At 49.6% G+C, this 13431-nt stretch overlaps 6 protein-coding genes across 6 annotated transcripts; 3 read left to right on the plus strand and 3 right to left on the minus strand.

Moving 5' to 3' along the window:
* Positions 1-269: 269 nt before the first annotated feature.
* On the plus strand, positions 270-1233 carry EsH8_I_000437 (Pyruvate/Phosphoenolpyruvate kinase-like domain-containing protein; the record flags this gene model as incomplete). The annotated part of the gene is made up of 3 exons (XM_083267850.1): positions 270-329; positions 424-676; positions 746-1233. The coding sequence occupies 3 exons, from the start codon at positions 270-272 to the stop codon at positions 1231-1233; spliced, it is 801 nt and encodes a 266-aa protein (XP_083118288.1).
* A 199-nt stretch (positions 1234-1432) lies between these two features.
* EsH8_I_000438 (uncharacterized protein) lies at positions 1433-2017 on the minus strand (the record flags this gene model as incomplete). The annotated part of the gene is made up of 1 exon (XM_083267851.1): positions 1433-2017. The coding sequence occupies one exon, from the start codon at positions 2015-2017 to the stop codon at positions 1433-1435; it is 585 nt and encodes a 194-aa protein (XP_083118289.1).
* Positions 2018-3910: 1893 nt separating this feature from the next.
* Positions 3911-4843, plus strand: EsH8_I_000439 (uncharacterized protein; the record flags this gene model as incomplete). The annotated part of the gene is made up of 1 exon (XM_083267852.1): positions 3911-4843. One exon carries the CDS (start codon positions 3911-3913, stop codon positions 4841-4843), a length of 933 nt encoding a protein of 310 aa, XP_083118290.1.
* A 278-nt stretch (positions 4844-5121) lies between these two features.
* On the minus strand, positions 5122-6645 carry EsH8_I_000440 (uncharacterized protein; the record flags this gene model as incomplete). Its single annotated transcript, XM_083267853.1, has 3 exons — positions 5122-5797; positions 5854-5968; positions 6018-6645. The coding sequence occupies 3 exons, from the start codon at positions 6643-6645 to the stop codon at positions 5122-5124; spliced, it is 1419 nt and encodes a 472-aa protein (XP_083118291.1).
* Positions 6646-7653: 1008 nt separating this feature from the next.
* EsH8_I_000441 (uncharacterized protein) lies at positions 7654-11246 on the minus strand (the record flags this gene model as incomplete). The annotated part of the gene is made up of 5 exons (XM_083267854.1): positions 7654-8400; positions 8451-9014; positions 9067-9547; positions 10230-10418; positions 10471-11246. The coding sequence occupies 5 exons, from the start codon at positions 11244-11246 to the stop codon at positions 7654-7656; spliced, it is 2757 nt and encodes a 918-aa protein (XP_083118292.1).
* Positions 11247-11745: 499 nt separating this feature from the next.
* EsH8_I_000442 (cytochrome P450) lies at positions 11746-13430 on the plus strand (the record flags this gene model as incomplete). The annotated part of the gene is made up of 3 exons (XM_083267855.1): positions 11746-11957; positions 12034-12486; positions 12542-13430. 3 exons carry the CDS (start codon positions 11746-11748, stop codon positions 13428-13430), a joined length of 1554 nt encoding a protein of 517 aa, XP_083118293.1.
* Position 13431: the final 1 nt, after the last annotated feature.

Below are 13431 nucleotides of genomic sequence, written 5' to 3' on the forward strand. Positions count from 1 at the left end.
GGAGTTGGCGTGGTCATCACCAAAATAAGGACGGCGCGAGATGCCGAGTACCCACTCGTTTGCTCAGGAGCTCGGTAAGCCCAGCCGAAAGGAGCGGGGACTGGAGCCGAGAAATCATTCAGTGCGTTGACGCTTCCCCTCATTTCGACAACAGTATGATCAAGTGTACGGAATATACAAAGGGCGCCTTGCGACGGACTGATTGTAAAGGGTGTCAATTTTGAAACCAAAAAGTTTTCATACCCGGAATATTTCGTCAATTCTCCGACATGGCCGCTCTCTTCACCAACAACTTGACTCGCCTTAGCGCAGCTGGAAAGCTATGCACGGTGCGTTTGCTCACATCACAATGTCACTTTACCCCAAGCAGCTGCAACTTGGCATTGTATGAAATGAGAATTATGATTTACTGACTCGAATTAGGCCATGGGAATCAGACTTGTGACAAATACGCAAGTCGTCCATTTCGCTGCCAACGGAGGATATGACGCTCTTTTCATTGACCTGGAGCACTCAACACTATCAATTCACGATGCCAGTCAGCTTTGCATAGCCGGAATCCAAATGGGAGTGTCACCTTTCGTCAGAGTTCCGTACCAATGCGGCAATGGCTTTGTTCAGAAAGTCCTGGATGGCGGGGCGATGGGAGTTGTTTTCCCTCATATCCACGGCCGAGGTCAGTGCTCCTAGGGCTTTGTTTTCATGACCCAATAAACTTTGAACCAACAACTGAGATATAACACAGAGGATGGCCTGGCGGCCGTTTCAATTTGCAAATACCCGCCCCAGGGCAAGAGGTCCATCACCGGACAGTTGCCTCTTTTCTCTCTAAAGGCGACGCCGCAAGACACGATTATTTCGGAGACCAACGCAAATGGCTCAACCGTCTTCCTCATGGTTGAGACAAAAGAGAGCATAGAGAACATTGAAGACATCGTGTCAATTGAAGGCGCAGACGTAATCTTGGTCGGATCAAATGATCTTGCCGTTGAACTTGGAGTGCCGACTCAGTTCAAGAGCCCAGTCTTTAGAGAAGCAATGGAGACTATAAGTCGAGCATGCAAAAAGTACGGCAAGATCATGGGACTGGCTGGGATTTACAACAACCACGAGTTGCATGATTGGGCAATCAATGAATTAGGGGTCCGTTTTCTTCTCGGTGGCCAAGACTCGGCCATATTGGCTAAAGGTGCCAAGGAGACGATGGATGCCGTTGCAAAGGTGCCTAAATAGATTTTGTATTGACGTGATAATGTTATGTGGCGGAATTCTACTACTCTGCAAAGGGGCTTGCGTGCATATTCGTAGACTTACCACATTGGAAATTGAGGGCTCATCGGCTTTCAACGCGTTGCCGATACGTCTCCTTTAGTGATGATGAGACTGTGATAGAAGAATAGTGCTACAGTATGGTACGCATATGTTACAAGGTTCAGCAACCCAATGCCTTGCGAGGTCCAATCTCCACCCTCTTCTTCAATGAACTCTCGCTCTCTCCTTGCTCCATCCTCCGAACTAGATCTTGAGGATCAAATTCCGTGCCAATGGGGTTTTCCGCAAATAGCCGAGAAGCCATAAAATCGTTTGCTTCCCGAATCGTGTCGAAATTGTCGACAAGCAGCTCGACTCCGTTCCCATCAGGGTCTTTGTAGTACATGCTGGTTGTGGGACCGTGATTGACACACCAGAACGGAGAGATGCCGTTGCTCTTATGCTTTTGATAGGCGGCGAGGAGGTCTGGTAGCGTGGAATACGAAAATGCGACATGTTCCAGCCCGACTGCCTGTGGGTCGGTGGGCTTGAGGTCTGGAAGATACAGGATGGCAACCCGGTGGTGATCGTCGTCATCGTCAAATCGAAGAATAGAGAGCTGTTCATTCTCAAACGCCACGACGCATCCCAGAAACTTGATATAGAAGTCTACCATCCCGCGAAAGTTGCTCGTCTTGAACACAACATGCCCCACCTTCGATGGACTTTTGACAAGCCCGTCTGCCTGGTTGGAATGTGACGTCATGGTTGGTTCTGGGGGAGGTTCTACGATAAAGATGCTTGGCGACAGACTCTCGGTGTTCAGCAGGAAATATCAAATCCGAATTGTCGTTGTCTGTCGTATTGGGGCAGGGAACATTGAAATAGAAATGGCAACTCTTTCGAGGATCTTGACTTGCAAACTTCAACGACTCAAGTTAGCCAAGGCTGTGTTAGTGGCTAATGTCAGTCAAACCCCCAAGAATAAGCATCCTATTTAAAGTTGTCGGTAATTTCTAGGATACGGGAGTGGGCCAGGTTCCCTGCAGCAGACCACCACAGCGTTGCTTGGGTTCAGTACGTCCAGGTCGGTCTCGGGCTCGCTTTTTCCTGCTCATAAGCCTTGTTTTCGTCACTGGGGCTATGGCAGAAGAATACAGTTGCGAGCGAGATCCATGGCCTTCTATTTTTTCAAAGTTAATCCAAGCCCAGAACGCCGGGGTCCGTGAAGAGGAAATGCTTATGGCTCGGTTTCGGCTCGAGTGTTTAATGACTCGTGAGTTTCAGCCTCAACTAGATGATAGTGGCTTGGACACTCCGTAGTGGTTAAAATTGGTATTCTACCAAGCAGATCAATTGATTTGGGCATTTAGCGCCGAAGTGGCTGTCAAAAGTGAATAAAACGATGTACGTGCTCAGCCTTCGAATTCGTCACCATACCGAATATACTCCTTCACCTGAACCACCTTTTCTACGTAACCGCCGAAAATCGACACGGAAACTTCAGCAGGCCTTGCGCAGTCACAAAAATGGGGCTATTTCTGGACCTTACCGAGACGCACCTCTCGTATTACTCCGTAAGCTTGTATTGGCGTGATGTTTCAGTCATACGGAATGACATTGATACTGAGTATAGGTGCCTGTCGCTTACATGCTTGCCTTCATCCCACACGTCTACGCCAACACCATTGCAGGCGACAATTATGATGTGGGCGAGCCACGAAAACTCCTCGAGACTGTAGCGAAGGGTGGAATTTCGGAGAAGAAAGTAAGTTTTGTTTGCTTAATGTACCAAGCCAAACGCCTCGTCGTGATTGACGCTCATTTCATAGGTCTATCAACGGATTTGCCGCGCCAAGGCCGCGCATGACAACGCCATAGAGACGATCGGTCTCTTTGCCGCTGGGGTTGCAGTAGCCAATCTTGCAAATACGGACAGGAAGATTGTGAATACGCTATCCCTGGGCTACCTAGGACTTAGAGCAGCATACACTCTTGTTTACGTGAAGCTTCAAGATAATCGGAAGTGGGCCCCGGTTAGAAGTTTGATTTGGGTTGCGAGCATGGGTGTTATTTTTGCTCTTTGGATTCAGGCGGGGAACGCAATGAATTGATATTAAATGAAAGTCACAAGGGAGACCACGACAGGGAATTGCGCAGGTTGAGATAATGTTCGTAACGTAGATCTATCGTCTGCCAAGAAAAGGACTGTGGTATCTGATTGCAATGATTAGGGAATAAATTCGAGGTGTGGGTGTAGGAAAGAAAGAGAGCTCAGACCATGACTTGCCATTTGAAAGATGTGAAAATTGGTCGGATTCGGTAACAAGTACCCAGCAGCATTGCCCATCACCCCACCTTATATATACAGTGTTTGATTGCGCCAGGAACCGGCTCTTGTTGACCACGGATACCTGGCTGCAAGGGTTTGTAAACCCGCACGACGCCGGTAACCCATGTGGATTATGAAGCTTAAACAACAAATCCGCTTTGATAATCCCTGAGAATACAGCTACGTACACACGGACTGGGAAAGACTCGCATTGTGTTAGCCTTATATAGGATCAAACCGCGGCTACGTTTGAAATCCGTGTGCCATACGCAGGCAAACTGTTCCAATAGCCCATTTGTTCCCATTTGTTCCCATTTCTCGAGCACCATGGGCATTATTCCATGGTCTACGGCGAAGCTGGCCTTTGATCAATCAAAGGATATGCCAAATCTCGAAGGCAAGGTCATTCTCGTAACTGGTGGGACCAGCGGGCTGGGCAAACAAGCCGTCCTGGAATTCGCCCGCCATAAACCGGCGCAGCTCTGGCTCGCAGCACGAAACCCCACCGTGGCAGAGCAAACCATCAAAGAAATTCGAATGGAAGTACCAGATGCGCCTATACATTTCGTTCAACTTGACTTAGCGTCTTTTGCCTCCATCCGGAGCGCCTTTGACACCTTTAACGAGAAGTCGAAACGGCTCGATATTCTCATGCTCAATGCGGGCATCGCCGCGGCGCCCTGTGGGCTAACTAAAGACGGCTACGAGATCCAATTCGGTACCAACTACCTCGGAGGCGTACTTTTTACCAAGCTTTTACTACCAACCCTGCTTGATACCGCCAAGGGGCCTGGCGCAGATACACGTGTTGTTTTCCTCGGGTCTGAAGCTGCCTCAATGGCCCCTTCGGAGGGCATTCTCTTCGACTCACTCAAGACCGAGCTTGAGAAAGAGGGTGCATGGGCCAGATACGGCCAGAGTAAACTTGCGGTCATCCTGTATGCGCGTGAGCTAGCGCGTCAAAACCCCGAGCTCAAAGTCTCCGCTGTGCATCCCGGCTTTGTGGACACCAACTGGGCAGAGTCATGGAAAAGCTCAAGCTTCTTCCTCCAGGCTCTGTATCCACTCATGAGGATGGCGTCGATTGGGGTGGAGGATGGAGTACGGAACCAGTTGTGGGCGTCAGTATCCCCAGATGTAACAAGCGGAACTTATTACCTACCAATTGGGCAGCCTGGGCCAAAAAATGGAGCGTTGGCAAACGATGCGCTTGGAGCTAGATTGTGGGAATGGACAGAGGCGGAACTAGCGGGTTTATAAATCAGTAGCTACTTTGAAAATAGACATGGGCAATTGGAAACCACAGTGCATCAACAACTCTGTCTCTGGAGAGTTTACTACAACCATGTTCTTGCCTTTTGAAGTCGTTCTTCGACTTTGGACATAAAAAGACGCTGTCTAGAATTCATCTATTTGTTTATTCTTCTGAAGTCGCCGATCTTGGTGACAGTGTCCTATGTATTCGGCCCAGTCTATATCCTTGATCTCGGTACTGTGGATTCGCACCATGCACTTTGACATGTTGCTGTGTTTACATTCTACCAGACACCAGGGAGAATCCGCCACCGAACCTCTCGACAATACGCGTCCCAAACCGCCCCATACTTCTTGGAGCACCTTGCCTCGTCACGCTTGCACCTATGGACCAGCAGGATCGTCATAAAAATCGCGTAAAACCAGACCAAAATCTTGGAAGACCCCACAAGGGCGCACATGGCGCTGCTCAGAAGCAGATCTCCCAAGTAGTTTGCATGCCGCGACCAGCCCCACCAGCCACTGCAAAGAAGAAGGCTTTTGTGACTTTGGCCATCTGACGTCTTGTATGGTGCGACGATGTACTTTGCCGGCTTTCCCCAGATAGAACACCGACCGTTGTATCTACGCACTCTGTCCTTCTGGCTGTTTACAGAACGGAAGATGATGTAGCCGGCAACCCCGATGGAGAAGACGGCTATTTGGTAAACCGTCGACGTTGGTGTTGGGTAAAGCCCAAGGTACTGGGCCTGAATGGTGTACATTGTCGGTAACCAGACGAAAGAACCCCATGCTAGGTAGAAACCGAAGTGGTCGTGTGCTATATCAATGGTACGTAGGTACCATGATTCATTCGCGAAGAAATCTAAGACGTAGATCGCGTGCAAAATGGTGACGTACACTATGGATGTGTCCACACGGCCGTATGTTTGATATTGATAGGCAATGTTGGACAAATCTCTGGTATAAATATTAGACTAGGTTCTCATCAGTAGGGACGGGACTTATAAACCTACATGAGTGTCCATGCTATGATCCCAGGTCTACCGTTGGTGAAGAGTTTAAGGTCAAAGTCTCCCCAAATCCTCGGGTTGAGCTCGATGCCCATGTAGAAGTCATACGCTATGGATCCTATTATTTTATTAGTGTGATTTCAAACATGTCGTACAAGCAATCTTACCGCTGAACTTCCGATCATCTGCGTGGCTTGGCCTAAAATGCGCCTTGACGAATGCTAACGCCGACAACAGAAGGCCAGCTGTATTCATCACGGCCACAAGACCTCCCCAGTTCTTTGGGATGAAAGCAGGGTCCAGAACGCCGTACCAGCAAAGAGCCACGGCTAAAGCATGAGTGACGAACCAAGCCCGCAATCCATTCGTGCGGTAGGACAATAGGTGACCAGCCGGGCTTCGTTGCCCATTGTGTTTTGGCCCAGGAAGATACTGAAACAGGATGCCTTGGAATGCAACCCATAGAAGGAAGGCTCCAGTCGCCTCATAACTGAACCGTGGTCGATTCGACCACACAACAGAAAGGAATCCGTCCCGGAGAGTTGCTACAAAGAATTCGTAAAACGAGCCGTGGAATGTGGACAGCGTTATGTGTGAACACACAACCAATGTCGGAGCAAAAAGGACAAGCAGAACAGAGCCGATGGATCGCATCAAGGATCCACTACTTGAGCGACCCCATGTCGAATGTTGCGAGGTTTCCAAGATGGCAGGCTGAATAAGAGATCGAGCGTATCCCTTCTTCACAATCGCAAAAGTAGAGTCTGCGGATAAGGGAACTTCGAGAGACTTCATGTCGCCAGAAGTGTATGCGAACCAAGCAAAACGAAGAAGAACGAAAGATGGAACAGAAAGACTAGATCTGACAGTTGTATGTGGTTGTGAATGGGGTTTGAACAAACCACCATACTGACAAGTCGCAATGAGGCGGCATCAAGCGATTATATAGCACAACTGTGGCTAGGAATATTTGAATCATACACCACTTTCACACAGCATACAAGTCATGTCCCATGATATGGACGGACTAGCCTACCAAGGGCAAAAGAACGCCGACCGAAATAACCACCCCCTCGCCTTGTTCCTAGGCGCACGCGCAGTTGGATATTATGCTGCGGCTTAGCGCTCCAGCACAGGGCTAAGTTTAATAAAGATGATTCAGATACGAGAGATAGGCTCAGCGCTGTTTCTCTGCTTGAGAGGGTGTTGCGTTATCAGGGAGGGAATCTCGTGCTACCATGGATGGACCTGCGAAGTTGACACGAGGCGTAGTATTGCGGGCCGACGAGCATTCATGGTATCAAGTCGTGACATCAATTAACTTTCGGTCACATCGAAATTCAACAAAAATGGATGCTCCTTATGTTCGTCCGATCAAAATACGCGCGCGCAGGACTTCATGCATCGTACTACAACTGTGTGAGCTCAGTCATGACTCGGAACCGAAAGCGAAATGGAGTAGTATTCCTCGGCCAAATCAATCGAGGCTCAAGCGCTTGTCCCACAACTAAACCTTATTTTGACATGGAGGCTTGGACACAAGGGCTTGTAAGTATCACGCAATTGATACGGATAGAAAGGTTGCTAGGTCTTGGAGCTTGGGACACGTTGAGAGGCATGTGGGGAAACACGACCAGTGCAAGCCTTGGACGTCAGGCTGGCGTGGCAATCGCCCTTTTGATGATTGCCAGGGAATGAACATGCGCACGTGATCTATCAATCAAGTTGACCTGCACAAAGTAATGTCTTCTTCTGACTGACGAGTCCTAGGAGACGGTCGGCATTTTGTTTAACTGTGGCTAACTACTCAAGCTTTTGAAGCCTGACAAAACATGATTTCGGCTCAACTGTGATAGTTTCGCGCAAGTCATAGGTGCTAAGCTCATCAGCGCATGGCTTGAATTTGAAATTCCAAACAAGCAGCGCAAGAACCATTCGTAACTCCATATAAGCAAGACGTTTTCCAAAGCAGCCTCTCGGTCCACCGCCGAAGGTCAGCATAGGCCCGGCTTGTGGATTAAATTCAAAGCTGGAAAGCGTCCAATCCTGGGTCTCGTGGAGCGGTTCTTCATCCGCGAACTCCTTGTCTGACCTAGACACAAGCCAACGTGCCGGGTTGAATTCGCCCACGTCATTTAAAGGCCATTCTCGCACTATTTTAGCTCCCTGGGAGGATTTGCTCCGTCTGTTCTCATCTACACCTAGCGCGGGCCTGACATAGCTCGCTCCTTGTGTGAAGAGGAAGAGGTTGGTGCCCTTTGGTACGAAATGTCCCAGGATCGTCGTATCAGCTATGGCCTGGCGGGTTAAGATAGAAGCCGTACGTGCAAGCCGCAAGACCTCTTCGAGGAAAGCGTCTAGGTAGGGGGCAGCCAGTTTTGTGAGTTCTACCTCGTTTGGAGGTCTCTTCTCAAGCATAGCGTTGGCGTATACTGCTTGGATATGGTTTCGCAGGGTATCCTGGTGCTTTTGGTTGTCGGCTAGAAATTTGACTGTCCACGACAGGATGGAAGCAGATGTTTCATGCCCGGCAACGAGGTAACCGAGCAGCTTTTAGAATGTTAGCCCTCCATTTACGCCTTCTTATATAGAGTTCTCACCTCATCCTCAATTCTCTTGGAATCGAGCATTGGCTTGCAGCCAGCTTTCTTGGCGGCAGCAACCTCCCGCAGAACAATGTAATCCAAAGCTGACTTTGCAACCTTATCGTTTGCAGACCCATTGCCGTCCAACCTAGAGACTGCCTTCTGGATTTGACTCTTGATGAACTGGTCCTTTGCCTTAAAGACGTCCCCTACTTTGGTGAACTTCTTCAGAAACCAGGCTTGTTGAGTTGGAAAAGGCGAGGTGACAACTCGGCCCATGAAGTGGGTAATGTCAACCGTTGCTTGGTACTCCGCCGGTAGTCCGAGATTTCGAAATATCACTGGCTCAGCTGGGTTTGATGGCACAGTCACAGGTCTGTGGCCCGCTTCCTGGATAATATGCTGCCAAAGGACACCGCTGCCATCAGCCTGCCCAAAGGCAGCCGCCATGATGATGTCCAAAGCCGAATTCTGCAGGTCGCAGTGGGCATCAAAGGGATGATCAAGTGCCCACTTGGCTTTGAGGCTCCACAACTCGACGAGAGAGATGGCGTTTCTATGAATTTCCGGCGCAGAAATCTAGTCGAATGTGAGAACGATCTTCTTGTATCTTGGGAGATGTTAAGCAAACCTCGTTCAAAAACCATGGCGTCATCAAGTCTTTGACCAGCTCCTTATTTCCCTTGAACCTCGGATCAGCCGACATCATCGAGAGGTGATGCTCAGGCAGAATGGTTGCCATTGTTTCTGCGTCCCTCTGGCAACGGTCAAACTCCTTGGTTCGTCGCGCGACAATGTCATAGCTCTCGCGATAGTCGAACAAGACGAGAGCTGGTGCTGAAAAGGGGCCCAAAAATACTTGAACTAATGGTGAGTTGTGCCGCGAGGCTAGGTCACGCATCCATACCGTAAAGCCCTCCCCGTGTGTCCTAGCATGTTGGAATTCGGACAGATCGCCCATAAACTTGCCTATGGCACTCTCGTTGTAAGGAATACCTGCAAGAGGCTTGGGAAACCCCTTCAGGTATATGTAGTAGAGAAATGTGCAAGTAACAATCACGGCGGTTAAAGCTGGCGACAGAAGCACAGCTGACGGCTTGATTATCTCGAAACTGAATTTCTCAGCCATGTTGAGTCTGTATACGCAAATGAAGCTCTCCTGGCGATGAGGGTAATGATAGGTAGAGTGAAAAGAATGGTAATTGACTGACTAAACAAAACTGTGACCAGATGCAGCTAAGCAAGGAAAAGTATGCAAGTGGCCGTAAGTTGAATTTGGCAGCTAAAGTAGTATTACTAGCAGGCAGCCCGACAAGAGAAGAATACACATCACATCAAATCTACATGAGAGCTCTGCCCAGAGTTCTACCCCTGGTCCCAAGTTTGCACCAGATATGCTACACACGGGCCTTTTAAATGCCAATCGCGCCCGTGCTCAGAATGGTCTCCAAAACAGTCCTTTTCCGAGACCGAAGTCAAGTAACTCCAGTCATCCGAACCGAGACCGAAGTCAAGACCTAAAACGGCCGCTAAAGCAACGGGTGGTCCCGTATAGCCGCACCAAAGAGCCATGGAATAGGGTGAAAAGGCAGAAGTCCAGACGAATCAATCCCAAGCCTTTGCTGCGGGTAGAACCATGTTGGAGTAGACCAGGCCAGGAATGCCAAGACCCACAAGTACCCGAGAGAAGCCTTGACGATGTGCGGCAACTGCAAGGCCGGCCATCGACAGGCAATACCTTGGACCGAATCTTCCAAAATGATGCCAATGGGCTGGAGAAGAAAAAAGCGTAACGAGCCAGCGTCTTGCGGCGCGATACCCATCGCTATGTCGGAGCTGTGGTGTATCATTCCAGAGATGAGGAATGCAATGAACAGACGCAGGTATCGGGAGACCATTCGTTGCCGGAATGGAAGGATGAAATTCGCAATGATGTCAGCGTGTCCAGTCAATCCACTGCGAAGGCATTGATGCCATGTGACTCTAGACCGTGGATATCAGCATTTGCGCAAAACTTGAAAACAATCCAACTTACCCCCAAAAGCGACGGATACTGTATGACGAGGTCAGTGACCCGTAAAGTGGAGGGCAGTCGTCCGGGCCGCTCAGTCCGAGGAAAGCGAAGGCGAGACAGGCACCATTGTACATGACCAGATTAATGAGGGCGGTGCATATCCAAAACGATATCGTCCCAATGATGCGGAATGCCACGTCGTCCAGTGACAGGTTCACAAGGCCCTGCAGAAGCGCTTGTTTTCGAGAGCCGATGAGACTCGGGTCCGGAGATGGGGCCTGTGACATGGTGCTAAGGACGAGGTAGGCCGCCAAGGTCGTAATTAGCCGCTTTGAGATGAAAGAAAGCCGGCCATGGGTCCCCCCAGACTGCAAAGCGCCGATCCCAGGAGCCTGTTTTGCCTGCCACTCGGTGCCGATTCGTCTTAGGCTCCAAAGCAGGGTCAGGGATTTGTGGACTCGGAGACGGAGAGATGAGGCGGACTCGGACATTTCTTTCGTTGCAGCATCAGAACGTTCTGCGCCGTCCCATTTTCTGACCAGGATCAGCTCTGAAGCACTCATGAACTGGATCCAGAAGAGAGGCACAGCCGCCGAGCGCCAGTGGGGATTTGCGCACCACCCGCAGACTGCGGTTTGAAGACCATAGGTCAAGAATGCGAGAATGAGCACGCCCATCAAGCGGGCCGTGGCTTTCTGTGTAGGTATGAAGATGGCGATGGATATGAAAGCGGCCAAGAAGATAATCTGTGCTGCTCCAGTTGCCAGCGCACCATCGTAAAAGTTGGAGACTAACATTGCTGTATTGATAATTCTGTAATATTGATGATGTGAAGTAAGTGATGGTTAAGTGGAATAGAGCAATCGGAACCAATTGAAGAGCATTTCCGTAAATAAATAGAATTCCTTGTCAACCGTATTAGACCATACGCCCACTCCCCCTACCCTCTAACAACAACATTCTCTCCCTCAGATTCGGATGACCCGCTACAACGGAGATCTCAGTCTGCAGCTAGGGTATAGTACATGAACAAGGATCCGGGTTCCAGATGATCATGACGCTAGACATGGAAGATTCATGCTTCTCTGGCGGTTCGTCGGTCTTCCCTTATCGTGCCTGTAGTATTAGCGAAATTGACCGACTCGCAACGATCTCAACGATTATATAGACATATCATAAGTAATGCAAGCGGCGGCAGTCTAGTGGTGTCTTCAAGAACTTTTGCCATCTCGCAGGCGCATCCAGCTCCAATTTCCCGTCATATTTGTCGTTTGCCATCAACCACAAACCGAAGCAATGGACTCTATATTTTTGGATGTAGCCAAACTGCATGGCTTGCTCTACTTTGTCATATTTGTCTTGATGACTTATCTATTGTTGCGATTGGTTGAATACTTGGTCCTCAAGCCTGCTCCAGAGGAGCCGCCATTGGTTCGGTCTCCCGTACCATTTCTGGGACACATCTTCGGTCTTCTAGGTTATGGTGTCTCCTACTATGCTTATCTAAGGTAAGTTTCACTCTCAGAGAGGTTTTAGAGTGGTGCGCGGAGACATTTGCCACTTGTATTCTGACTGGAATATTAGGGCGAAAACAAACTTGCCCATTCTTACTCTGTACCTGGCTTCTCAAAAGACGTACATTGTAAACTCGCCCGAGCTTATCGCTTTGATATCTCGCCGACAGAAAGAAATTGACGGACACATCCCATTTATTACCATTGTCTACGGCAAGCTCTTTGGCTTCCCGCAACACGATGTCTCCGAGTTGCTACGCAATCCCATGGAGAAGGGCTCGCTGAGGCAAGCAGCGCACGTTATAGAACACACTCTGCTCGCACCAAATACTGCTGCTTCCAAAGAAGTATATACGAAGATTTTCAACGGTCTAGCAGACCACATCAACAAGATTGGCGAAGGTCAACAGAGCATCGCTATTCAGCAGTGGCTGCAAACGGCCTTCACATTGTCCACCGCAAATGCTCTTCATGGACCGAACGGTCCTTTCGCTCAATCTCCAGATCTAGTGAATACGTTCTGGTATGGTACTAGTGACAGCAGTCGAAAGAGACAGCTTTGCTAACCGTATTAACAGGGACTTTGAAAACGGCCTCAAGGCCTTGACTATGGGTGTGCTTCCATCCATTACTGCCTCAACTCCAGCAGCTGCACGCCAGCGGCTTGTTGATGTTCTAATGGACTATTTCGGCGACTCCTTTCCGGCAGACTCGGCCTGCGAGCTCGTCCGCCGAGGCCGCGAGATGGCACAGGAACACAACAGAGGGACGGAGTTCATGGCCCGCTATGGCCTCGGCCTCCTCACTGGATTCGTTATCAATACCGTCCCGGCAACTTTCTGGATGGTGGTTAGAATTGCTAGAGATGCAACGCTTCTGGCCAAGGTGCGCGAGGAACTCTCAACAGTCATCAAGCCCTCCTCGCATGGCGAAGGCCGCGTGACGGTTGATGTATCAGCCATCCACTCGAATTGCCCGCTACTCATGTCAATTTGCCACGAAACTCTCCGTTGCATTAGCTCCTCCACAGGGACGTTCCTAGTCAACCAAGACGTGTCGATCGCAGATCAGTTTGTCCTCAAAAAGGGCGCCATATTACAAATGGCGGCCACCGCTATACACTCCAACCCCGCCGTATGGGGTTCCGATGCGAAGTCTTTCGACGCGGAGAGATTTCTCAAGCCGAACAAAACGCATCCTGCGGCCAATCGCACATTTGGCGGCGGAAGCACTTTGTGCCCCGGGAGACATCTCGCTGTGGACGAGATGTTGACGTTTACGGCGATGTTTATCTTCACATTCGATTTTATGACTACTTCTGGTCCGGATGGCCTACCAGAACAGGACGATACCAATATGTTATCTGTCAAAAAGCCTAGGTCCGATGTGCTATTGACACTGCAGCGGAGACAAGGGATGGAGCATGAGAAATGGATTTTCGGGGACAATACACCTGGCACTCTGTAAC

This window comes from Colletotrichum jinshuiense, chromosome 1, assembly GCF_051148585.1.
Source record: "Colletotrichum jinshuiense chromosome 1, complete sequence".
NCBI lineage: Eukaryota > Fungi > Ascomycota > Sordariomycetes > Glomerellales > Glomerellaceae > Colletotrichum > Colletotrichum jinshuiense.